Source organism: Hylobates moloch, unplaced genomic scaffold (assembly GCF_009828535.3).
Source record: "Hylobates moloch isolate HMO894 unplaced genomic scaffold, HMol_V3 SCAFFOLD_17, whole genome shotgun sequence".
Taxonomy (NCBI): domain Eukaryota; kingdom Metazoa; phylum Chordata; class Mammalia; order Primates; family Hylobatidae; genus Hylobates; species Hylobates moloch.
This window is the reverse complement of record NW_026652292.1, coordinates 61,898,407-61,923,446: the sequence shown is the minus strand read 5'-3', so window position 1 is coordinate 61,923,446 and position 25,040 is coordinate 61,898,407. Positions and strand designations below refer to the sequence as shown.

The 25,040-nt window shown below is 39.2% G+C and overlaps 1 protein-coding gene across 9 annotated transcripts in view; it reads right to left on the bottom strand.

Annotated features, from left to right (window-relative positions):
• Positions 1–25,040, bottom strand: part of PPARGC1A (PPARG coactivator 1 alpha) — a 337,407-nt gene that overhangs the window by 93,376 nt on the left and 218,991 nt on the right. The window contains exon 2 of one of the 9 annotated variants that reach the window (XM_058430085.1): positions 23,490–23,584. The exons of the other annotated variants lie outside the window; for them this stretch is intronic. Within the exon in view, the coding sequence (XP_058286068.1) occupies positions 23,490–23,525 (36 nt within the window). The 5' untranslated portion in view covers positions 23,526–23,584. The remainder of the gene's footprint in view (positions 1–23,489; positions 23,585–25,040) is intronic. 9 annotated transcript variants of the gene reach the window in all.

Genomic DNA, 25,040 nt, shown 5'->3' with positions numbered 1-25,040 from the left:
GCACTTGTTCAGTCCATGATCTAGGCATGGATACTGGAAAAAGCCTAAAAGAATGAATCCCAAAATATTACAAGAAGGTGAGATTTCAGGTGACTTCAAGTCAATTTGCCTTTTTCCAATTTTCTGTAATGAGCATTTTATTCTTACAAATATATAAAAATAAAGAACCCCAGAGTGTGTTTGTGTATGCCATACACGAGAAAATGGGAAGAGAAATAGCTAAAGTGTGATTAAATAATTAATCAAAGTCAGACAAGGTCTACACAACTTTGTGGCCCTGCTTTCAAATTTGTCATCCTTGGGCCTTAATTTTTTGATCTGTAAAAAGGCAGAAGTGAAATCTGCCATAGTTGTCCCATAAGGTTACAGGATATAAAAAATAGCACGATCATTATCTGCTTTAAGGAAGAGTTAAGAAGCATTATATAAAAATGTAGTGCTAAATATTCATGCCTCTCAGATAAAATCATTCGAGCAATATTTACTGAATTTGTACCATGCTTATATAGTTGCAAACTTGACTTAAATTTATTTCTTCCTCACAACACCTCACAGTAACAAGTAGACTGTAACAACTGGCATTAAAAACAATGACAGTATTGGTCTGAGACTCTACAGCAAAGCCACAGAAGCAGAAGAGAAATCATGATGCCCTCAAGCTAACCCTCTCCCAGAGTCCTCTTCGCCTGAGATCCCATCAGTGGTTGTAGACAAACTTTCCAGGTCTGTTTGTGAGGATAATGTCAGCCAGCTGTAATCTCTTCAGGGGTGAAAGATCTGATGCTATCAGCTAGAGGTGGCCCTGGAATAGATCTGCACACGATATGAAAACATAAGGCTTTAGCAATTGATAGCAAAATAATTCAGTGCCATTTCAGCATCAACTGCTGCTCAATTTGTCCCCGGAAGAGCATTCAATGTTCTTGAAACATTAACCCAGGACCTCTCATTTTTGCTGCTGTGCTTATCGATATTATGCCCATTGTGAATATTTCCAAAGTAGTAGACTCAAAGTCTTACGGGATTTAGCCTTAGAAAAAAAGGGTTTCAAGTTATAATTCTGTCATATACAGGCCTGTGTCCTTGAGGAAGGCATTTGGGCCCTGGAACCCCAGTACTATCAACTGTAAAAATGGAGACATCTGTAATCCCAGCACTTTGGGAGGCTGAGGCAGGCAGATCACGAGGTCGGGAGATCAAGACCATCCTGGTTAACACGGTGAAACCCCATCTCTACTGAAAATACAAAAAAATTTAGCCGGGCATGGTGGTGGGTGCCTGTAGTCCCAGCTACTAGGGAGGCTGAGGCAGGAGAATGGCATGAACCCGGGAGGCGGAGCTTGCAGTGAGCCGAGATCGCGCCACTCTAGCCTGGGTGACAGAGTGAGTGAGACTCCGTCTCAAAGAAAAAAATGGAGACATCTGCTTCATAGAATTGTGGTGAGGATTAAATGAGACATTGAGCATAAAGAGCACCGTAATACATCAGATAAAAATTTCCTACTATTCCTCTAATGATGTTCCTTATTTAAAATTTTTTTCAAAATGTTATGCTGGCAATAAAAGAACATATCTTAAGAAGGAACCCTAGGAAACCGTATGCCATGTGAACTTAATCTGTTACCTAAGATGAGCCATGTCACAATCTTTAGCCCTGAATACATGGCCTTTCTACTTACATAATAAATTGAGTATCGCATAGCTGATAAAAAGGCTCACAGATATTGCCTTCAATTTGGAATAGCTGAACTGGGACAACAAGCATGTTACTTTAATTCTGGATAATATTTTTTAAAAAGAAAAGAGGCCATAATACATATTTAAGCTCTTCGAAGGTCATAGTCTTGTTTCATTTGGCTTTATTCATTTATTCCTTTTTGTATTTATTTGTAGATTTAGAACTTTTTTTTTTTTGGAGGGCAGGTGCTTCATGCATGTGGGGACACAGCAGTGGCCCTAACAGACACTGCTCCTGTCCTCATGATGTTTACAGAATCCTCGCCGCACAGTAGTCATTAGTCTATAATGTCATATAATTATTTAAATGTTGAATGAAGGAAAAAAATAGACAAAAATGAAAAGAAGAAGAGAAAGAAAAGAAAAAATCAGAATAGGGAGTTAGAAGGAGAATGGAGTCATCCATAATTTTATTTTCGCTTTTAGTTGGAAATGAAATACTCTTTTCATATTACACTGTTTGTTTGGGCTATAGGCTTCAGGAAATAATTAGGTTGGTGCAAAAGTAATTGCTGTTTTGGTCATCACTTTCAATGGCAAAAACTGCAATTAGATTTACACCAACCTAATGCTATCTTTGAAATATAAGTTAAAGCTTTAATCACCACTTGCAATGCTGCTTGTACTGCTTCTTATACATTGCCAAGATCATCTTTGGGAGCTGTCGCTATAATAAAGCATAAGAAGAAAGCAAGAATTATCTTTGAGCTTCTGTGACAGTGCTCAGAGTAATATTGTCATAAAGGCCAAGTGAAAACAACCATGATCTACCAGGGAACTAACAGTAAACTCCTGCTTTGGTAGACACCATCAATTTCTATAAAGTACAAGCATGGCAGTAAGGTACAGCCTTCTTTCTAGCCTCATTTCTAGTAGAAAACACAGTGAGATACATGATCTTTAATGATTACATCTTTGGCCTTGAAGAAATAAAATCAAACTTATTTCAAGGCAAAGGCAGGAGAATTAAAATATCTAGGTTGAAAATTAAAGAGTGACAATAGCGGTCATTGATACGCTCTTGCTGTGCACTAGGGATACTGTCAAGCCCTTTGCACACGCCGCTTCCCTTTATCTTCATAGTGATAGTTTGAAATAACTATTAAATCACCTTTTTACATATGAGAAACCTGAGGTTTAAAGAAGCTAAGTAACTCATTAAAGGTTACTTAAACATGTGTCCGAGAAGGAATTCAAAAGCTGGTTCCCCTCTTTTCAGTGACCCTAAATTTTCCAGAACATTTTTCAAGGCAGAATTCAAAACTGTTTTACCTTTATAGGTATACATTTAAACTTAATTGTTAATTTTATTTTCAAGATCTCTTTGGGGGAAAAAGCAGCTCACTGAATATTCTAGAAAAAAATGTCGTGTGTTTCATTACTTCTAATGAGTTGCTGCAGTTCAGATGTTTCATTACATTCTGACAATTAAGTTGCTAATAAAGTGAGGAACCACTAAGTGACTTATCCATCTCACAAACTCAAGATCCAGCTAGCAACCTAGAACACAATTTCGTCACTGGAACAAAAATAATTCGCATTTTGCAATACACATAGTGATTAGATTTAATCTAGGTAAACTGCAGATTGCTCCTGCACTTGACATGAAGTTCTGACTGGGAACATACACACACACATGCTCACACACATACAATATTAGTAACAATATGTTGTGCTGATGCAGACTGTATTATCAGAACCAATGATAAGATGATAAGATATTGTTATGCTGGGGCAATGCAATGGCTATGGACCCAATATCAAAAATTTATGGTAATTGAAACCACAGAATCTTAGGAAATGCAGTCAATTTCATAGAGTATCAAAAGGTCACTCTATTCAATTTATATTTGAGGCTGAGCACAATATTGAAAAAACACGTGAAAGCAAATGATGTTATCAGTTGTCCAGGATTCAACAATTGACTTACTATCTAAGGTAATTTACTGATTACCAAATATGTGCAAAACCTGTGTTGAGTCTTGTGCTTGGCACACCAAGTTCTTGTAAAAAACTTAACACTGTGACGCATTACTAAACATATCAACATTACCATAATGACTGCTCTGTTCAAGCTTCAGTAAGAGTGAACCTTTTTATTGTCTCATGTTTCACAAAGATTCTCTGAGATTTTGCTATCTCTTCAAACTTTTGCTGTATGCTGTGTCTTACAGAAGCTATTTTAAAACAAGAACATTAAGTATACTACATCCAGTGCTTCTCTAACATTAATGTGCATATGAATCACCTGAAGATGTTAAGACGCAGATGCTAATTCAGGAAGTTTAGGGTACAGCTTAAAATTCTGAATCTCTAACAAGCGTCCAGGTAATGCTCAATCTGGTCCACAACCAAGAGTTTCAGAAGCCAGGTTCTAGTTTTCTCCATCAATTCAGCACATTTTTCTACTTGTCCCCATCATGCAGGGCATAAATATTCTGTTCCATTACAATTAATCCCCACTGAGGAGTCAGGCCACAACATTTTGAATTAAAATGTAGAATCATTTCATTCTTTCTAGCTCAAGTTTCAAACTAGAGGTCTTCAGGAGGAACTAGCCCAGACATGTTTCATTTGGCTAGCATGGTTTTGCCTACAAAAGGTTTTTAAACATTATTAGATTACTTAACAACAGTTATTAAACCGCAAATTGTATCTGAAATTTCTGCTTTTAAAAAATAAATCTGAAGATCTAGAGAAACTGGGATTTGAGGAGGAGTTGATCACTTTACAGAGAGGCTGCTCTCCCCAGATTTCCACTGTCTCCACCCCTACAGCACTGACAGTGAATTTTCATGGCAATCTTCATTGTACTTGCTCCCCATCAAGACCACATCACTCATTCTCTTTCTTGCCTACGTCCCATCAGCACTGGAGTCACTCTCCTCTGATTGTCATTTTAAAAATCCACCCTCCCCCATTTTTCTACCTCCACATTTTGGTATCTTCACTATAAAATAGTTTTCTCAGTTTTTTTTTTTTCTTCATAGAAATCCTAAAGCTTAAGATCCTATGTGAGTTCTCTTCTCCCATGAAATATTGGTTAAGCACACCAACCTAACTCTTTTAAAGTATTATACAGCATTATGCCATGTTTTATACTTACCATATAAAGCCTAGTTTTTATCTCTTCACGAGCACATTTTTATCAGCCTTTATGTAGTGAAATAGATATGTACAAGACACATGACCCAGATAGGCATATGCATGTGTGCGTGTTTGCACATGTATTTGTACACCAATTATTTCAACTCCCAGCTACATCATCACTGCCCTAAAAAAAAAATTATGCACTTTGGCTTTTGCAGGTTAACAGGATGGTCTGCATGAAATAATTCCAATCAAAATTATTCGTTAATTTGATTCTGGAGCTAAGAGATTTCCTTTCACAGGTTTTCCTTTTTATATAAGAAATTTGTAAAAGAATTTTTTAAATTAAGCATTTAGCATTTAGGATACTGGTTTTCTATATTAGAAGAGTATTATAGAAAGCAAAATACATTCTAGAAAGCAAAATACAATCAAAATTTCATTATAGAAAGCAAAATACAATAAAAATTTTTAAATACACAAAATTTCATAGTTCGATTAAAGGAAAGTACAGAAAGGGGATAGTTTTTAGTGGCAAGCACTCCCTAGAACATCTTTCAAATTGGGGAAAGTGAGAGAAATGTAAGATAGAAACATGGTACAGAAAATAAAGCATAAAACAACATTAACTTAGGGTCATTATACTTTATGTGTTCTATTACAATGGTCCAAAAGACTATTATTTGTTAAAGAAATGAAAATAAAGACTTCCTAAGTTATATCTGCTATGCTACCGCAGATCAATGAGACACATTTTGAGGAGGTACTCAAATGTCCTAGATGTGTACAAGAGGAATCTCAAATATGGAGATGTTTCCATATTTGAACCTGATAAGCACTTAGGCACTGTGAATTTTCAGTGGTGATAATGAGGAGGGATTTCTGTAGAAAATTCTTTGCTGTACCTGAAATAAACCCTAATCCTTTATACTCTCACCAAGAATATTAAGACAATAACAACTGCCTTATATCTCCTACCCAGAAGGATAGACAGAAACTTGATAAAATTATGAGACATTTAGAAAACTATCTGATAAATCAACGATTTAATTTCTGGAGTATCTTCCACGTGCAAGTCGGCATGTAGTAAAGCACAAGACATCTAGAGAAGACAAAAAATAAAGTAAACAAGGGTACAGGTTCTAGAGTCAGACTGCTTGGGCATGAATCCTAGCCCTGCCAATTACTAGGACTGGGGACCTAGGGCAAGCTATTGAACTTGTCTGAGACCAGTTCCCCATACACCGGGAAGATCATTATAAAATACCTGTCTCAGAGGTTGTTGTAAAAATTAAATGAAACATGTAAAGTGCTTAGAATACTGCCTGGCACATAGAAACCCTCAATAAATATTAGCTATTGTCTGTATTATTTTTATTAGCCTCAAAGAGTTTATAATCTAGTCAAGGGAGTGAGACAGGAGCAGTGAAAATACAACTAATGACACAAGGCCATGTGTACATGACAAGTGTCAGATAAGTCACTCCGATACTGAGTGTTAGTTCTGAGAAGAGAGAATCATTTTTAGTTTTAAGTAATGTTGCCAGGAATCCAGGCATGGGATTTCTTATCAGGTCACAGAATTTTTAGCATAGTTATGTTATTTTGGTCATGGAAATCCCTTTAAAAACAATTTCAGAAAAGGCCTCTCCTAACCTTTGGGTGTATTAAGGCATCCAGATTTTCCCTCTGACCTGAGGAATGAAGGCACATCATCAGCACATCCAGACTTGATATAAAATTTGATTATGGTCCTGTCCAATTACCAGAAATTCGTACAAGTTCCCGATGGCCTCTCAGCTGTGTCTGGCTTGTCTGAGAGGCCGTACAGTCCAACAGTTCCACAGACTTGGCCAAGAAACATAACTTGAGAGAAGAAATAAGAACTATATAAATGAAGATGGCCTTGTCCCACAAATATGAGTTTTTATACTGAAAATAAACATTGTACTAAACTGTTTGGTTCAAAGGCAAGATTAACCTTTAAAATTTTTTTTACTGTTGTGTATTTCCTGGGGATGGGGTGTGTCATTTATTTTTATATTCCAAGTATCTAATATGATGCTTGGTAGACACTGGGTAAATCCCAGATGGAAGAATAAGAAAATATAAAGAAAAAAAGGGAAGGAAGGGAAAGAAAGGCCTGTTTTCAATATAAACTAGGTTGAAATACTTTACCAGCCTAAGTGATATCCTCACCCACTGATATGATTTGGCAGTGTCTCCACCCAAATCTCATCTTGAATTGTAGCTCCTATAATTCCCACATGTGTGGGAGGAACCCAGTGGGACATAACTGAATCGTGAGGGTGCACCGCCCAATACTGTTCTCGTGGTAGTGAGTAAGTCTCACGAGATCGATGGTTTTATAAGGGGAAACCCCTTTCATTTGGATGTCATTTTCTATCTTGTCTGCTGCCATGTAGGATGTGCCTTTCACCTCCTGCCACAATTGTGAGGCCTCCCCAGCCATGTGGAACTGAGTCCATTAAACCTCTTTTTCTTTGTAAATCACCCAGTCTCAGGTATGTCTTTATCAGCAGAATGAAAATGGACTACTACACCCATGCGATCCCTGACCCTTCAGTGTCTTATTTGAATCTGCCTTTTAGCACTCAAGACTTATTTAATATTAGTTATATTTTAAAATACTTATCTTTACTTCCAAATAGATGGTAAACCAGAACATAATTGGCGTTCAAAAAGCATTTGTCAAATATATGAGGATTACTGAGCTAACTGAATGCTCTCTTGGGACAAGCAGCGATCTACTATGCTCGATGCTTCTAAAAATGCCTACTCTTGTGCATTGCATAATGTACTCCAAAAAATAATTTCAGGTTTATTTAATTCCATATTCTGCATGCATTTAATATATGCTTAATAAGCACCAACTATATTTCAGACACTGAGTTAAGTAATGATACTGAGTTAGTGACAACCATAGCCTAGACCCTTAAATAGCTTCTCATCCCATGGGGGAGACAGAACAAAAAAGAAACAGGCAGATTGAGAAATCCTGGGAGAATGTAAAGCTGCTACAGGGCCCACATCAGAGGCACCTAAGCTGTGGTAGGGTGCCAGGTGTTGGTGGTTTGGGAGAAGTGATGCAGGAGGGGAAGTCTGGATTGTTATAAGGAATTAGGCTGGCAAAGAGATGCATGAAGGGATGTGCTACATCAGAATGAAACAATAAAATTTAAACACAGAAAAACCAAAGTGTCACCAGACTCAACATATAGTAGATACTTAATAAGCAATAATTGAATAAATAAATTATTGCACTAGTGTTATGTCATTTGAAACCATCTGACATTGAACTATCCCCAGGTTCTCCCCCCATGGACCAAAAGTGACATTTGGAAATGTGTTGCAATAGTTATAATACAAAACAAAGCTTGTATATCTCCTATTCCCACCCCATAGAGCTCCCACAGTATGTACTTGAGCTTCCTGACTTTCCAGAATGTGCCAACACAACCATAAAGAAAATCAAACAGCAATCATTGCAAATGCCAAACGCTGAACTTTTGCAGCCAGTATTCCAAGAAAGAATTCTCTGTGCTTATATTTTTTGAGGTGTCGGCCACTTCTTGGTGTTTTCTTACCAGCGATTAGTCATTGCAAACACTGTTGACTAAATGTGGTTTGTTTTAACATACAAAATGCCTTTGTTCGTTGGCTTTCATCAGCCCCATCAGAGAGAGGCCCGGGCCATGCTCAAAGCTGCAGGACACTCGGAGAAGTCACACTGTGGTTGCTTGTCTTCCCTCTAAAGGTTACATTTCATGACAGAGATTAAACGTCTTGCCCGTTCTATGATTGCTTTTGAAAATTATGCACTAATGATAGCCACTCAGCAAGTAGCTTAGTCATTTCCCTTTGGCCTCTGTAGAGAGAATCCCAATTTGGTCATTTCTCCAACAAATGTTTCTTGGGTGCATATCATGTGCTAGAAACTGCTACATGCAAGGTACAGTGGCCTATAAAACAGGCATGGTCCCTCCCTCATGGAATTTACCTTTGATTAAAGGTACACATTGAATACATACTGCGGAGCCAATAACAGAAGCCCGACTCTCCCTTCATCACCGAGAGGCTGGCACAGAGCCCAGGGGCAGGCTGTTGAACACTCTCTCCCTGGAATTTGAATCTTGACCAGCATGCTTGTGCAGTTTTGTTCCCAAGGACACTCTCCATTTTACAGAGCTATCCAGGAAGTTCAAGGTATTGGAGTGTTCCTACAAATTGCCATTTATTGACTATCAATTAAGTGCAAGCATTGAACTATACACTTTCCTTATATTATTTCTACATATATTATTTGAAAACTTAAAAAATGGAAAGGCTAATGTTTCTTGGCAGAGACACACAAATGATTTCTCAGGAATAGCAAATACATGTAATTATAGAAGGTAATGTAACAGGTCTCTCCATATTCCCAGAGCCAGTGCACCACTGGACTCACAGAAGATGCTCATCACTGATATTCTATAGGTGTTTCTGGGATTGCTGTGACAATATAAAAGGCAACAAGTGTATAGTGACAAATGCCAAAGAGATGAAGAAACCACAAGTTGGAGGACTCATCTTTGGCAAATAAAGCCAGGGATGAAGTTTCATAAAATCTATTTAGTACATATATGTGTGTACATACATGTATGTACACATGTGTGTATGTGTACATGTACACACATATGTGTATGTGTGCATGTATGTACACGCATACCTGTACTAAATAGATTTTATGTACTAAATAGATTTTATGTACTAAATAGATATACATTTATCTGCATATGCATACAGATAAATGTATATTTACTTATGTTTCAAAAGCAAAAATTAAATCATAAGCACTAGTTTCAATTCATGGAATTTCAGAGGATAGCCACTGGGTGGTAGAATTCCCACTGTTTAGTTGGGAACAAGAACCCCATTCCTTTACTTAATGTCAAAAACTTTGTGCTGACAGTATAACTCATCCAGCTTTAAGACCTCAGAGCTGTCACGGGTTGTTTCTTGACTGCCCAATAGATTTGTAAATGCACCACAATTTCCCTTCACAGAATTATCCCTCCTTGACTGGATACACACCGAGAGCCAGTAAGCAAAAGCCTCACTCTATCCTCACCACTCCAGGGCTAGCACAGAATAGGGAAAACCTATTGACATTTGAATCGTGATGAGACTCCTCTTGCAGTTTAGTTCCCAGGCTCCAGGTCTTTTAGGTACTAAGCCTAGTTCAACACCCTCTCATCAATTCCATCAGCCATACATATCCATCTGCCTTTCTGCTTGAGGAAGCTAGAGTTGATTCTTTGTTTTCTATTCCATTGTTTGCAACCAAAGAACTCTAAATTATAAAAACAACTACTATGGCTAAATACTGAGTGCTTTCCATGGAAGGAAATGGTTCTTGGAAAAGTAAAGGACTTACTCATACTACATTTGCTATCTTTATAGATGCAAGGAAAGGCAAAAGCTATTACTTCCAGGAGTTTGTAGACTTTGTCTTAATTCTGTCAAAATGCATACCCCCTCTGTTCCACGCACTGTGCAAGACATTTTCAATGCATTGTCTCATTTAATTTTAACAACAACCAACTAGAACATAAGCTCCAGGAGGGCAGGATTTTTTTCACTCCCTGATTCACTACTATATTCCTAGAACATTTTCACACATGATAGGTGATCAGTAAATGTTTCCTGAATGAATAAATAACCCTGAGGCAGGCACTATTTTACAGAAGGAGAAAAAAGATATTCGTGGTCCTACTGCAAGTCAGTGGTAGAGCTAAGATTTGAAAGGCAGGCATGTCTGACTACAGGGCCCAATCTCCTAACCATCTTGCTACCATTGCCTTTAGGTTCTTGGGATACAAAGAGAAGAGAGGGTTGCTGACCTCAGGGAGTTTGGGCAAGCCCCTGTAAGTCCTGGTTTCCTCATTGTGAAGTAGAGATATGTCCCTCATTTGGTTTTTGAAGACCTAAGAAAGTCCTGGAAAATGCCATATAGAGATGATATGTTAATATTGGAAGTCTGTGTAATGTTCAGAAAGGTAGAAAATTGACAGTCAAATCTCACCTTTGCCATTGCTAGCTGTGACCTGGCAAACCTCTTAACTCGGAGACTCAGTTCCATACTGCAGAACATTTGCCTTTTAGTCTTTTTAGAAAGACAGGAAAAATAACTGCAAGTTGTATGGACTGGCTGAGTTGAAATATAAATACAAATTAAGGTATATAAACATATACTTATATAAATATAAATTATATAGATTTAAAGTGCAAATTTGTATTTATATTTTGTAGAATAAATTAAATATAAATACAAATTAAAGTATGTAAATATAAATTTACATAATACAAATAAATAAGTTTATAAATATAAATTAAAATAGTATTGTAATAACTTTTAATACTAGCCCATTCCAGTAAACGATTCCAATACATTATCAACTCTGTGAGCTTTCCAGAGAATATTCCCAGGGAATGTAGTAAGAGAACACTCAAGCATCATTTCAAAAACTATTCTTCTTTAGATTGCCTCTGTTAATTAGTGAAGAGTTTTAATGCTTAAAATGTCAGTCCCAAGTTAGGCCAAGACAAGATTCTTAAAGAGATGCCAACCCATTCAGACACAGAGCCACTGGCGAGCTTTGTCAGACATGACCTTTGGCTTGTCCAGTTATCTCTAGTTGGCCTGAATGCTGAAAGTGGAAGGGGAAGGTACAGGTACATTTAGGGTCATCTAGCAAAGGAAGGAGAAAAGATGTGTTCAAAGAAGAGGGAAGGAAATTGGGAGACTGCAAAGAGGAACATTAACAAAAATTCAAAATATTTAAAATGTAACACCACAGTGGCTCATGCTTGTAATCCCAGTACTTTGGGAGGCTGAGGTGGGTGGATCACAAGGTCAGGAGATCGAGACCATACTGGCTAACACGGTGAAACCCCGTCTCTACTAAAAAATACAAAAAATTAGCCGGGCGTGATGGCGGGTGCCTGTAGTCCCAGCTACTCGGGAGGCTGAGGCAAGACAATGGCGTGAACCTGGGAGGCGGAGCTTGCAGTGAGCCGAGATGGCACCACTGCACTCCAGCCTGGGCGAGAGTGTGAGACTCCATCTCAAAAACAAAAATATATATACATATAACACCAAAAAAGAGGAAGAATTTTCATGTAGCTTGGTCAATAAGGAATATTCAAGTAGTACGGAAAATTCAAGAAGAATGGGGACCTGAAAAAGAGCTTTTGAGTTAGACAATTAAGAAATCTTTGAGTAGAAGGTGGGGCATAGTAGCTCAACCCTACGATCTCAGTACTTTGGGAGCTCTACATGAGAGGATTGATTGAGGCCAGGAGTTCAACAGCAGCCTGGCCAACATAGTGAGATCTTGTCTTTACAAAAAATTTAAAAATTAGCCAAGGGTGGTGGCATGCACCTGTAGTCCTAGCTACATGGAAGACTGAGATGGGAGGACTGCTTGAGCCCAGGAGTTTGAGGCTGCAGTAAGCAATGATCACATCACTGCACCCAGCCTAGGCAACAGAGCAAGAGACACCCTATCTTAAAAACAAAAAATAAACGAGTAGAATGATGGTTACCAGGGGTGGGGGGAGGAGAAGGTATGGAAAGATAAAGGTCAAAGTGTACAAAGTTGCAATTATGTGGGATGAATATGTCTAGAGATCCAATGTACCACATGAGGACTATGGTTAGTAATATTGTACTGGATTCTGAGAGTAGATTTTAGGTGCTCTTACTACAAAAAATAAAGTATCTATGTGAGGTGATGGATATGCTCATTTGCTTCGCTGTGGTAATCATCACTATGTGTTTGTAAATCAAAACATAATGTTCTATATCTTAAATATATACAGTAACAAATAATGCTTTTTAAAATAAGTCTCTGATAACAGCAAAGGAAGCACCACTAAACTCAATGGCAGAGAGATTACAAGCAATGCTATTGTTTCCTGATAATCCTTCAAAAAATAAATACTTCAGCAAGAAGCAAAAGAAGCAAGGAACAACAGAAAAATTCTAAAAAGTCAAGGAAATCTAAATAAAGAGTCAAAAGATGAATGCAGGAAAACACGAGAGCCAGAATTCAAATAGCGGTGAATGGAGAGAATTGGGTACCACTGGCTTGCACTCTGCCTACTAGACTCTTGGTAATATTTACCTTCTGACCATTCTTATAAAGCCCCCTTGGGATGACTAGGCTCCCAGGAAAAACAATAATGCCAGGTAATAGCAGTTGCATGCTTAGATATTTATCTTCGTCCAATCAGCAGTACAGCTGTTACCATAATACCCTGATCAATAATTTGCTACCCAAACCAGAACACTATGACCTCTAAGTACAACATATTTCAAACTAAGGGCAAAGACACATAACAGCCCTTTCTCAATGTGCTGCAGTGGGAGTGGTTGAGAGCACTCTCATGTTTAGACAGCAGTAAAACACTGTTTTGTAAACATAACCAGAAATGCAAAATAGGCACCACTTTATCTTAAACATCAATGCACAAAAACCTGTATTATTCGAAACAAAGAATGAACATGCTGAAATGGAATTACTGACGTATCTGAAGATTTTGATATGGTCACCAGACCCATCCTGGAAGCTGCTCAACAGCTCATGTTACCCAGGTAATTTTCCCAGTCCCCTAAAAATATTTCCAATTTGGTTTAGTAATGGTTTAGATGATCATAAGTTAAATGTCATTCATTCATTCCTTCATTCACCAGCTACTGAGTACCTTTTATGGACATAATGTTGAACTAGAAACTGAGGAGTTGCTAGGAGAACACAGGAACCAAAAGAAATAAAAGTCATTATCCCTGCTTATAATGTAGGTGAGAGAATACCATGCAGTGTTATGTATTTACTGAGCTCCTATTATGTGCAAGGGATTGTATATAAGAAAAAGATGAATGAGGCATGGTTTGACTCCTTAGTCCAGAAACAAAAAAAAGCCAAAATATTTCTGAAAAAATGCATAACCACAAATGCAACATGATTTGCTGCCCACTAAAGGAAGGGGAATGATCACAGCTAAGTGCAATTTGTAAGAAATTGTTTATTTGGGGAAACATACATATATTCCATTGCATTTTAAAAAGAGTTATATTCCTCACTAAACTTGTCTCTCAGGAGACTTATCTAGCAGGCATATTCTACCGAATTTAGTACGAAGACATGCCCAAGAGTTCAATAAAAGACTTTAAAGCTAAGTTTAAGATGCATTATCAATACTTTGTAATTGCCTTCCTTCTCAACCAAATGCCAGCAAAAATCTTAGTCAATCAGTCAACAAGTATCAACCACATACACAGTGAGGATGAAGAATGTCACAAACAGTGCCCAGTTTCACAATTCTAATACATGCTTTTAAGTACAAGCCTCTGCAAATGGAAGTGTCTACAGCTCTATGGTCAGTAGGGCATGAACTGATCTGTTGACCAGTCTGTGACGGGACAGATTCACGCTGATCTCTCCACTAAATAATACAAAATCTACTCGGACAAAGTCAGGTCAAGGCTCTGCTAGATGTTTAGGTAGAGGTGGAATTAATTAGGGAATACTTCCTGAATTTGAGAGGTTCCTGTGATTTTAAAATTTGAGAAAATTGAAAACAAGAAGACAGAAATAATTCCAGGCATTTGGAAAATTTGAAAGAGGCTGGGAGTAGGAGGGGATGAGAAGCGTAGTGCCTGGCAATAGAGGTATTAATTGGTTAGCAGTGTAAGGGAGTGATTACGAACTTGACTGTTAGAGTTAGGCAATCTTAGTTCTTCTGGTTACTTTCTGTAACTTGGCCCTGGGCAAGTTACTTATTTAAGCCTCACTTTCCAAACTGTAAAATGAGGTAACACTTTCAACCCATCATGGTGATTATGAGAATTAGATAAGACTAGTATTTTTTTATTTTTTTAATTAAACTCTATAAAACTATGTTTTTAACATTGTCTTAAGATGTTGAGTCCAGTGCTGGGCATGCCCAGAGCTACTGTAGTATTATTATTATTGGCAAGAAGAAGCCTGGCGAATTATCAAACTCAAAGCAAGAGAAAAAAATCTTTACTATGTGGGGCAAAAGGGGATCCCTTACATTTTTCCTCCAGTTTATTTGCCAAATAAACAATGTCCTTGAAGACACCCCTCCTTATCAAGCCCTCCATGACTTCTCCAGAGCTCCATCATTGTATATTGTTCATGGACTTTCTTCCAATAGCTGCCGCCCCACCTGCTTTACAATCTGTGCGTCACATTCCTCTCTGCGCCTTCCCTGAAACATGTCCTCTTCTCATTCTCTCATTTTTGTTAACTGAGCCCAAATTCTCCAAATCACCCAAGGTTGAAACCACAGCCATTTTTCCTCCCTTTTTTCACCACAACATCCAACCTATCATTTAATATGACAACAATCTTTATTGATCCTTCCTTTGGGAAGTCTCTCATATGCATTCCTTCCTTTCATTGTCACCATCACCCCCTAATTCAAGCTCTATGACCTCAAGCCTGAAAACCTCAACAGCTTCCTCACCAGGCTCCTGGTTGCAAGCTCTAAGATAACCTTTCTTCACTGATGCCACCGGATAACTTTTAAGAGTCCCTGGTGTCTAACAAACCACATATTGTCTTTTTTTCTGCTTGTCCTGACTTAACCTTGATATTCTTTATGCAAGTCACTTCATATGCCTGGGCCTCAGTTTCTCCATTGTGAAATGAGCATGCTAGATGAAATCTCCCCTCACGTTAATTTAGTACAATTCCAGGATCCCATTCACTTGTATCTACTTTCTCTGCAGCTCTATTAGATTAGTCCCCAGTTATCACTTGGTCTTTCCTCATCACTACTGTGTTGCTCATAGCATTGTCTCTATCCTATGCAGTTTTTTAATTCCAACATCTAGCATAAATCCGTGCACATAGTAGGTGATAAATATGTGTTAAAATAATAATGAGATGAAAGCCGATGTCTAAAATACCCCCCGTTCCTCTCCATCCATGGAAATCTCTCTACATCTTGAAGATATGTATCTTTTTTGTTGTTGTTTTTTGAGACAGAGTTTCGCTCTGTCACCCAGGCTGGAGTGCAGTGGCGCAATCTCGGCTCACTGCAACCTCTGCCTCCCAGGTTCAAGCGATTCTCCTGCCTCAGCTTTCCGAGTAGCTGGGACTACAGGCGCGTGCCACCACGCCTGGCTAATTTTTGTATTTTTAGTGCAGACGGGGTTTCTCTAGGTTGGCCAGACTGGTCTCGAACTCTTGACCTCAGGTGATCCACCTGCCTCAGCCTCCCAAAGTGCTGGGATTACAGGCGTGAGTCACCGGGCCCAGCCTTGAAGATCTATTTCAAAGGCAACCTCCACCAGGTTAGCTTCCCTCTTCACTCACAGGTTTCATAGATCTCTTCCCACCTCTAAAATTCTTAGAATAGTTTAATATCACGCCAATGCTCACGTTTCCTTAGTTTGTAAGGACACTGAAGGCAGGGGCTAATTCATTGTCTCTTGTATTCATATGGTACCTAGAACAGGGCTTTGCCCACATTTTACTATCTACATTTTACCCATTGTCTGATTATGTCACCCGGGTAAGTCTTGCCTCCTTATACAGCTGTGCATCCCCAAAGGAAGGGAATCCCAAGTCCATATACTTGGTCTGTAATTATCATGGTTTCTGGCAAAATTCTAGGTACACAGCAGATGCTGAAAAAATAATGTTTGGTTTAACAATCAAGTATCGTATGTGTGGGGTAGGATACCTTCAGGAGTAGCAGGGACCAGCCCTGGCAGGGGAGAGGAAGGCTAAATCACCTAAGTATGAGTTACTGAGGGTTCAAAGGAAATGATGGAGGAAGATGGTGAACATGCACTGAAGAACAAGAGGAAAGTCTTTCGCAGCAGACTGTACATGGAGAACAAAGGACAGATAGAGATAATGACCCCAAGGCTTGTGGTTTTGGGGGGAAACAGCAAACTGGTTTCTGATCCCTGGGAGCACACAAACAAGAAGTTAGGCAACCTGGTGTGCACTGTATTGCAGAGTCAGCCTTGTGCTAAAGATTAACAGCTGGTCTTAAAGGGGACTACAGATCAGTAGCAAGCTTGCAAAGCACCAAAGACCTCATTGGCAGCAGACTGCAATTGCAATTGCAATCAGCAGTTCTCTGCAAAAAAGAGGCACCAGTGGCCGGGTGCGGTTGCCCATGCCTGTAATCCTAGCACTATGGGAGGCCAAGGTGGGTGAATTGCCTGACCTCAGGAGTTTGAGACCAGCCTGGGCAACATGTTAAGACCCCATCTCAACTAAAAACACAAAAAATTTGCTGGGCATGGTAGTGCTCGCTTGTAATCCCAGCTACTCGGGAGGCTGAGGCAGGAGAATCACTTGAACCCGGGAGGCGGAGGTTGTAGTGAGCCAAGATGGTACCACTGCACTCCAGCATGAGCAACAGAGTGAGACTCTGCCTCCAAAAGAAAAGAAAGAGTCACAATTTGATCCTTCAACCATCAATGGACCATCTCAGTCCAGCAAACATATCCTTGAACATGGCCAGCGTTTCTGAGGATTCCTGATAGAAAATACCCATTTCTTCTCTGACACTGAGGAGAAGCAGTAAGAACCAGGAAATCTGAGTTCTGCTTAAATACTAAGTCCTAAGTTCCTCATCTGTGGGAAGACAGAAACCACCCATAACCAAGGGTAGTGATTGACACTTAGCACAGCCCCAATAAAATGTTTATGAGAAGGCTGGTAATTCAGGTAGAATCAGACCTATTAAGAGAGAAGACCCACGCATGGTGTCTGGGACACAGTAGGGACTCTATAAATGTCTTAAATTTCCTTGGGTGGCATTCTATCAACATGGGTATCTCATTTCTGCAGTTCAGTGACAAGTCTCCTTGAGGACTGAGGCCTTTCCACCTCTTACTGCACCTGGCGTAACACCTTGCCCATAACAATATGAACTCAATAAATATCTGGTGATTAACTGCCTCACAGGTAGCATCTGTGGCTGAAATCTATTTCATACTAAATTGGCAAATTCAGGCTTCAGAACGTAGGTAAACTGGTCAACCTGAGAACAGTCTTAAACTTTGATGATCAGCAGCATGGTTTCTGATGAAATCAGTGGAAACTAGTATATTGTTAAGTGTTGTAATCTACACATGCAGTTATATGGCTTAAACTGAGACAGCCCACATTTATTCCTAAACACACACGCACACATGCACATGTGCACTTAGAAGGTGGTGAAAATAGTTGATGAAGTTGTTTGTATACACTATATAGAGACAGACAGACAGACAAGAATTGGCAGAGCAATAGGCTCACAAAGAGTTGTTGATATGTAAGAAAGAAAGATACCAGGAATAGCCAGCCTAGTGTTTTAAAACTGCATTTTCTTTGCTTTCTGCTTTTAAATTACACACTGCAAAGTCACTGAGGAGAACGCTTTAAGAAAACTTTCATTTGCTATGGTACAGCTCGCCGGTCTTTCTTTACCTAAAAAAATAAATAAATAAAGCCCTAGAAACATTTCTTTCTTCTCATAGACATTAATAATGATAGCTTGAACTGTAAAGATTTGGTTTTACTGAAGGTAATGGAGTAATGTTTATTTCCATTAGACTAGGCCTATAAAATCCTCTTTTTATAACCACGAGCCTACAATTTCAAAACAGCAAAGCTTGACATTTTGGTCTCTGACAGGCAACACTTAATATTGGGATGTTTTAAAAATCTATATGAAAAAAGCTCTTAATACAAGATAGGCCGAACATTTTCCCCACAAATGGTTTGTTTTAGCTATCTCTCTTCCTCCCTGATGGACCAGGAAAATCAGACAGCTTATTGGCTTAGTTTGTTAGGCCAGGTTAAAGGGATGCAATGCCGAAAGACTCTTAGAGGAGCTTACCCTTGAGCTAAAAATAGCAGGCACTAGAGAATTATCTTAAATACGACCAAACTTGTTCTGTGCTGTGAATGCAGATAACTGTAATATGTTTCCATTTTGGGTCATTTCAGAGCTTTTCTTTTTTTTAGCTTGGCTTGCTGTAGCTGACTATTTAATTCATTTCTGATTCTATTTGTCACATTTGCTCTCAGAGATACTGCCTGGGGGTGCTTGACTAAAGAATCCTTCTTATTTAGCTGCGCTGCTTTTGTTAAAACCTAATGAGCCATTGAACTGCGGAGTGCAATATAGACGGGACTTGTTAGAAGGCAAATTTATCTTCAAATGTTATTGAGAACCTACTATGTGTATCCTTTTTCTTGTCTTCCTCCTAAGAGGTGGGAAGTGCAGTTTGCTAAATTTTATAAATAAGTAAAAGGGTATTTAACTTCTGACTTATTGAAGACTCACGAGTAAAAAAATCTAGCAACAATTATCAAATTTTCTCTTTTCTCACCCTTTTCACGGACATTTTTAACTCTTCTATCTGTGTCTTCATGGCACTTCATTTCTAACTTTAATACAGAATGCATTCCCTTATTTTATAATTGGTTGCCAAAGTCTGTCTTTCTCACTAGCCAACCAACTCCTGAAGGGAAAATTCTGTGTCGTAGGTATTATGTACTTAATACATCTTTGTATTTATGAGCGCTTAAATTAGTTCCTGGCATGTAGTTGTTGCTTTTTAAAATAGTTGATAAATGGGTCAATTTAAGAATGAATGAAATCAGTTTCTGCATCAGAGCATCCTGCATAGGAACATACTGAATTATAACATGAAAGTCAGACTAAAATCCTGGACTGGGTAGAATGTCCCATCTAACAAAGATAGCTCACCAGCTTTTGCTAAAATAGCAATGATGTTCATATAGTCAATTGTACTACAGACACCAGAAAAGGGCAGGGAATTAAGGTGAAGGAGATCCTCTCTCTGCTATTTTTGCATCCTGGTTCCCATGATCACAGACTATAAGTGAAAGTAAGATCAGAATCATTCACAACTTCTGAAAGATATGAATGCCTTGAGAAATTACCCATCATTCCCCAGCCCAGGATTTCTTTCTAGCCCCTATGCTTGATTCTTCCAAAAATAAGGTAACTGCGTTACAAGTATGGCACGGTAAACTTGTACAATCATGCTCACTTTTCCACAAGAGGTAAACTGTTTTCATTACAATCGTAAATGAGGAAACTACAACAACAACAACGACAAAAACAGTTGCAAAAATTTTAAGTCTGAATCCATTGAGAGGGCCAAAACCAGCCAGGAAATATGGGCAAGCTGTGGCCGTGCATTTTCATGAGCTCCCTAGAAACAGCAGGTTCCTTGAACAGAGACACACTTACTTTCATGCTCTGGAACCCCGGTAAGGTACCTGTCCCTGAGCTCTTCATTGAGTGTCGGAGCCATTTCCTCTTCTTGGGGAGAGAAGAATAAATGCTCTATGTCTTCAGTAGACATATAGCAGCGCCTTTACCCACCAACGCACATTGGCTTAACACAACCACATGTCTCCCAGCTCCATATATCTTCATCTGAACAGCAAGTCTTGTAGCTGAGTTAGGGGGTAAGTTCACAGACACTCTGGCAGACACACAGCACACTGCTGTCACTATTGGCTCTGTTTACAAACCATCTCTTGGAGAACATGTTCTCAGATCTTGGATATGTCTTATTTTTAGCTTGATTGGTCTGAATGGCTGGGAAGGTCATGTTATATTCTCTCTCTCTCTTTCTGAATTTGGTAGAGCCCCTGTAAATCCATCCATTAACAGAAACTAGAGAGAGTTTTAATGTGCACAGCTTTGTGCTAGGGACTGAGGAGGTGATGAGGTCCCTCTTTCCCTCATGCAGTTTATAATGCACCTTGAGAGATTTAGCCAAAAAGCTATTACCTAGAAAGCTGGACCACAATTCAAAGGCCTTAACAAAAGAAAAAGATGCTTTTTTGCACATGTGACAACAAAAATTCACTTTGTGCCAAAGATGGCCAGACATACCTTCCTAAATTTCGGGACTTAATAGTTTATCCCGTGCCTGGTAAAGGCTTAATGTAAACACAGACCGAAACAACCAGTCTTTAAAATAGCACATTGTGACAATACTGTTTATGGAAACGGTGTCTATGGAAAGTTTCCTTTGGGTTCTCATTCCTTAAGACTCATTTCCAATGGCACTCAAAGGAAGACAGATTTAATTTCTGATAACCCCCAACTGCACGCCTTATTCTATCCCTGCCTCTGCACTTAATTTGCATGGATACTCTCCTTTCCACTGCTTGGTTTCATGGAGGGTGCAGAGATGGCAGGGCAGCCAGCCTTGCACACAGCCTGGAATCAGCTTGTTATGTCACTGGATGAAAGGTCAGGTGAAAAGGCTCACCACTGGCACCATTAATCTAGTCACTCAGGGACCATCCAGTGGTTCAAGAATAGCTTGCAGGTGAGTGATGGACAGGGTCATGGCTGCCTGGCTGTATCAGGGGCTATTATGACAGCCATAAAGAGAAAGGAAAAAATTGAACAAGGGGAAGAATTACTCCTGAAAGAGACATGAAGAAAGACACAAATGTCTTCATACAAAGGATAAGCATGAGAGAAAGTACCAGGGGAGCTGGACTGCTCACAGTGGTCGAGGAGGGCAGCATTCTTTGAAACTGCCAAAGTTTGAATATTAATGAAGGGTCGTGGCCTGACCAAGGCTCTGGGTCCATATAGAGAACCTTGAGCTGTGCATTCTCAGGTGAAAGGTGCCAGAATCAGTCAAGAGAGTTTGGATAGAGAAGATACAGCCAGAGCATTCCCTAGGTTTTGAGACAGAAATTAGATTTAGGAAGCCCAGTCCTGTACATTATCTGAAATTCTTTATCCAAAAGCAAGTAGCACATCTTAATGATTGTTTTGAAAGCTCTAAGGTTGTTCATTTATTTGTAAGGGTCTCCAAAGCAAAATGGCGGGGAGGGCGGGGTTAGTCTCTGTACTGATATTATGATTTCATATGCTCCAAATGAATATTTACAAGTGAGTTGTGCATTGCTGGGGTGGTGGCTTATTTGAGGACTGGGTAAGATAAATATGGAAAGCCACGAAGGAGAAAAGTATAGACGATTTCACTCTAAAGTAATGTGGGAAATTGCTTACTTAATGATAACTCTACTGAGCTATATTTGTCTTGACCAATGTCCCTGTAGCCAAAAAGCTTTACTATTGATAAGGAAAAAGAAGTTAGTGGTCTCTTTATTCAAGAAAATTTCAATAGTTGTATTCTTAAGGGAAGATGTAATCTAACAGATTATAAAACGAAGTTCGATATTTCGTGGAGCACTTCTTTATTATTGAAGTCTACACAGGAAACACTTACAGGATAATACCCAAACTCCATTAAAATCTGTTAGATCTAAAACTACGTGTTTGTGTTTTTATATATGCCTCACCTATTTCCTCACATGATCAGGCTTTAATCCATATCGGCACTGGTGCAGATAAATCAAAGAACTTAACTTGCTTAAGCACCAAACTTTTTATGAAAGCTTTTTTATGGAAAGATTTCCGAATCATTTACATATTTTCCCCACTTTAAAAATTATGAGGATTGATTTTGGTAGCACTGTCTGGTATTGCAAAATGACTGTATGGACCTATTGAGAAATATAGGATTATTTTCCCTCAAACTAAAAGGCCCCAGACTGTCATATTTTCAGGGTTTGTCAACTTTTTGTAGTTTGTAGTCTTGTCTCTTTGGGTCAGTTGTCACTGCTCACCATTATCTTTTTACTGTCACCATTTCATGAATTTTCTAAACCATTTCTTCTAATGTCATATGTGCTCATAGAACATTACATATCGGATAGAACATTAGACAACAGGATTCATTTAAATCATAAGCAGCAAAAGGAAGCAAGTGTTAAGTGAGGGGTGAAGAAGTGTATCTGGGAATAAAATGTGCTTCATCTGAGGGAATTTTTCTGAATCTAGTTTGGCTTCTCAGAGACATTTTAAAAACAGTGTGCTTCTCACCTATGTTTCAGACAACTAATAATCCTGAACTGTTAATGGCTACAGAAATTAGGTTTTCCAGTATGAATTATAAAACCAACCATAAAAACGTATACTATCTATGGAACATACATCTTCTCTTTCAACTATAAAAGATGTAGCTGGAAATAAAAATAAACCAGCAACTAAAGGAAGAAAGTGGTATCCATTTTTTTTTTCTTTTCTATACCACAAAAGCAGCAGGGAGGTCACACAGTCCTATTGGAGGGTATCATCCCTTATGCTGAATCACAGAAGAAACACATTTGCCATTGAAAGACAAATTAAACAGGGCATGGCTTGCACTATGTGGGTCCCCAGACTTAGTTATCTGCCAAGACCAGGCAACATTTCGTAACCTCCAAATGTATCGAAACACAGAACATTTGTTGGCTCTTTGCAAACAGAAAGTCTTTGTCAAAATTTTCAGTTTCAACAAATGTTGCAAAGCGGTCCGGACTAGATTTGTCCCAGGAGAAACTGACACAAATTCCTTTAGGACAGGGGCAGCCACCTTAGCTACATTGCTGGGATTGCCGGTGATAGGATTAAAGGAGCTAGATAGTGGCATTGTGACCTAATGTAACTCTCAAATCTGTTGCACGCAGAGCCCTGGAAATGGGGACCAGCAGGGAAAAGAAGTCACTTACCCTATACGGCATTGCTGTGTTCAAACTTTCAGGCATTTGCCCAGACTCTTCTCCAGTGGGAATAGGAGGTGAACCTGCCTATCAGACAGCATTGCCTAAATGAAAAATGCAGGCTGAGATATGCAGCTCAGAGGAGAGAGCAGGGTGTCCCCACTAAGTATGGGCTGGCAAGACACAAGAGGATTCTGACATGGGAACATATCTGGACAGAATCTGGGTTGGCGAGGATCCCTGGACACCCAGGAGAACTATGTCTGGAATACAGAAGCTATAACTTCATCTGAGAAAATGAGATGGCACCTAGGGAAGCTAATGTCCTTAAGCCAAGAGCCCAGTGGAAAAACCAAGGGCAGTCCTATAATAGAGGCACTTTTCCCCTATACAAGAGCCGTTTCAAAGCAGAAATAAATTTCTCAGAAAGAACTGTGGAGAAGAGGATTTAAGCTCGAGTATTATAGGAATCTGAAAGAGATCTAATTGAGTAAGGCTTGGCAGGGATGTAATGCCTGGTACCTCTAGAGGGAAGAGGAAAGGGATTGGTAGCACTCTTCCTGCACATGCCTCTTCCAAGGGTGCAGGATAGCCCCTGGATAGCATTACCCCATGAAGCAAGGAGCTATCACTTAGAGATGATGGATCCAAGAGAGAGAGAAAAGCCACATACACCAAGTGTCTCAAAAAGGCAAAAAGTGTGTCAGTCCTTCCAGCTGGACTGAAATGCCATTCTCAAATAGAAAGGTCAACAGACCTAAAATGGTACCAAACAGTTCTCATCCATAGAAGCCCCACCAAGGGCACAGCATTCTGGTCAGGTCAGACTTGCACACTGGTTAAAGAACTCTCCACTGATGGTCTTGCTGCCTTCCCTTGGTTGGCTTCCTCTTGTTTCCCCTCCACACCCCCTGGCCACCCTGCAATTCCAATAGGCAAACTGTTATTTTAATATACTGTGTGTAGGACATCATAAATTTCAGGTCTTCCAACTTCAAATATTCTGTCCCACTGCCCTGCATTTGTTGGGGCAGTAGAACAGATCTTGGTTTGGTATAGAATATTCCTCTAGCTAGGAGAAATGCTCTCCAGCAGAACTCCATTTCAAGGTGAAGGCATTTCTAAAGACAATAAGTAGGAGAAGAGCAGAATTTATCTGCTAGTGATAACTTGGTAACAGACAGATGGAGAAATTCCCTGCTGTCCTCAAACAGAAAGCTTATCTTATTTTTAAAAGGCCTGTCTTCATCACTAACCAAATTTTCATGGAGCCAGAGACTAGGTTTACTTTTAACCACTGTATGCCCCCAAAATGGCCAAACACTAAGCATGCTAATGGATGACAATTATATTTTGATGAATGGGTAAGTAAATAAGTGAGAGAAGAGATGAACTTTTAAAATCCACAAGCAAGAAGAAATGTGAAGATGTTGCAGAAGTTGGAAACTGAGAGCTTTAGCCAGTGAATTGGTTCTTGTCTAAGAAAATGTGGGCTGGGTGTGGTGGCTCACACCTGTAATCCCAGCACTTTGGGAGGCCATGGTGGGCGGATCATGAGGT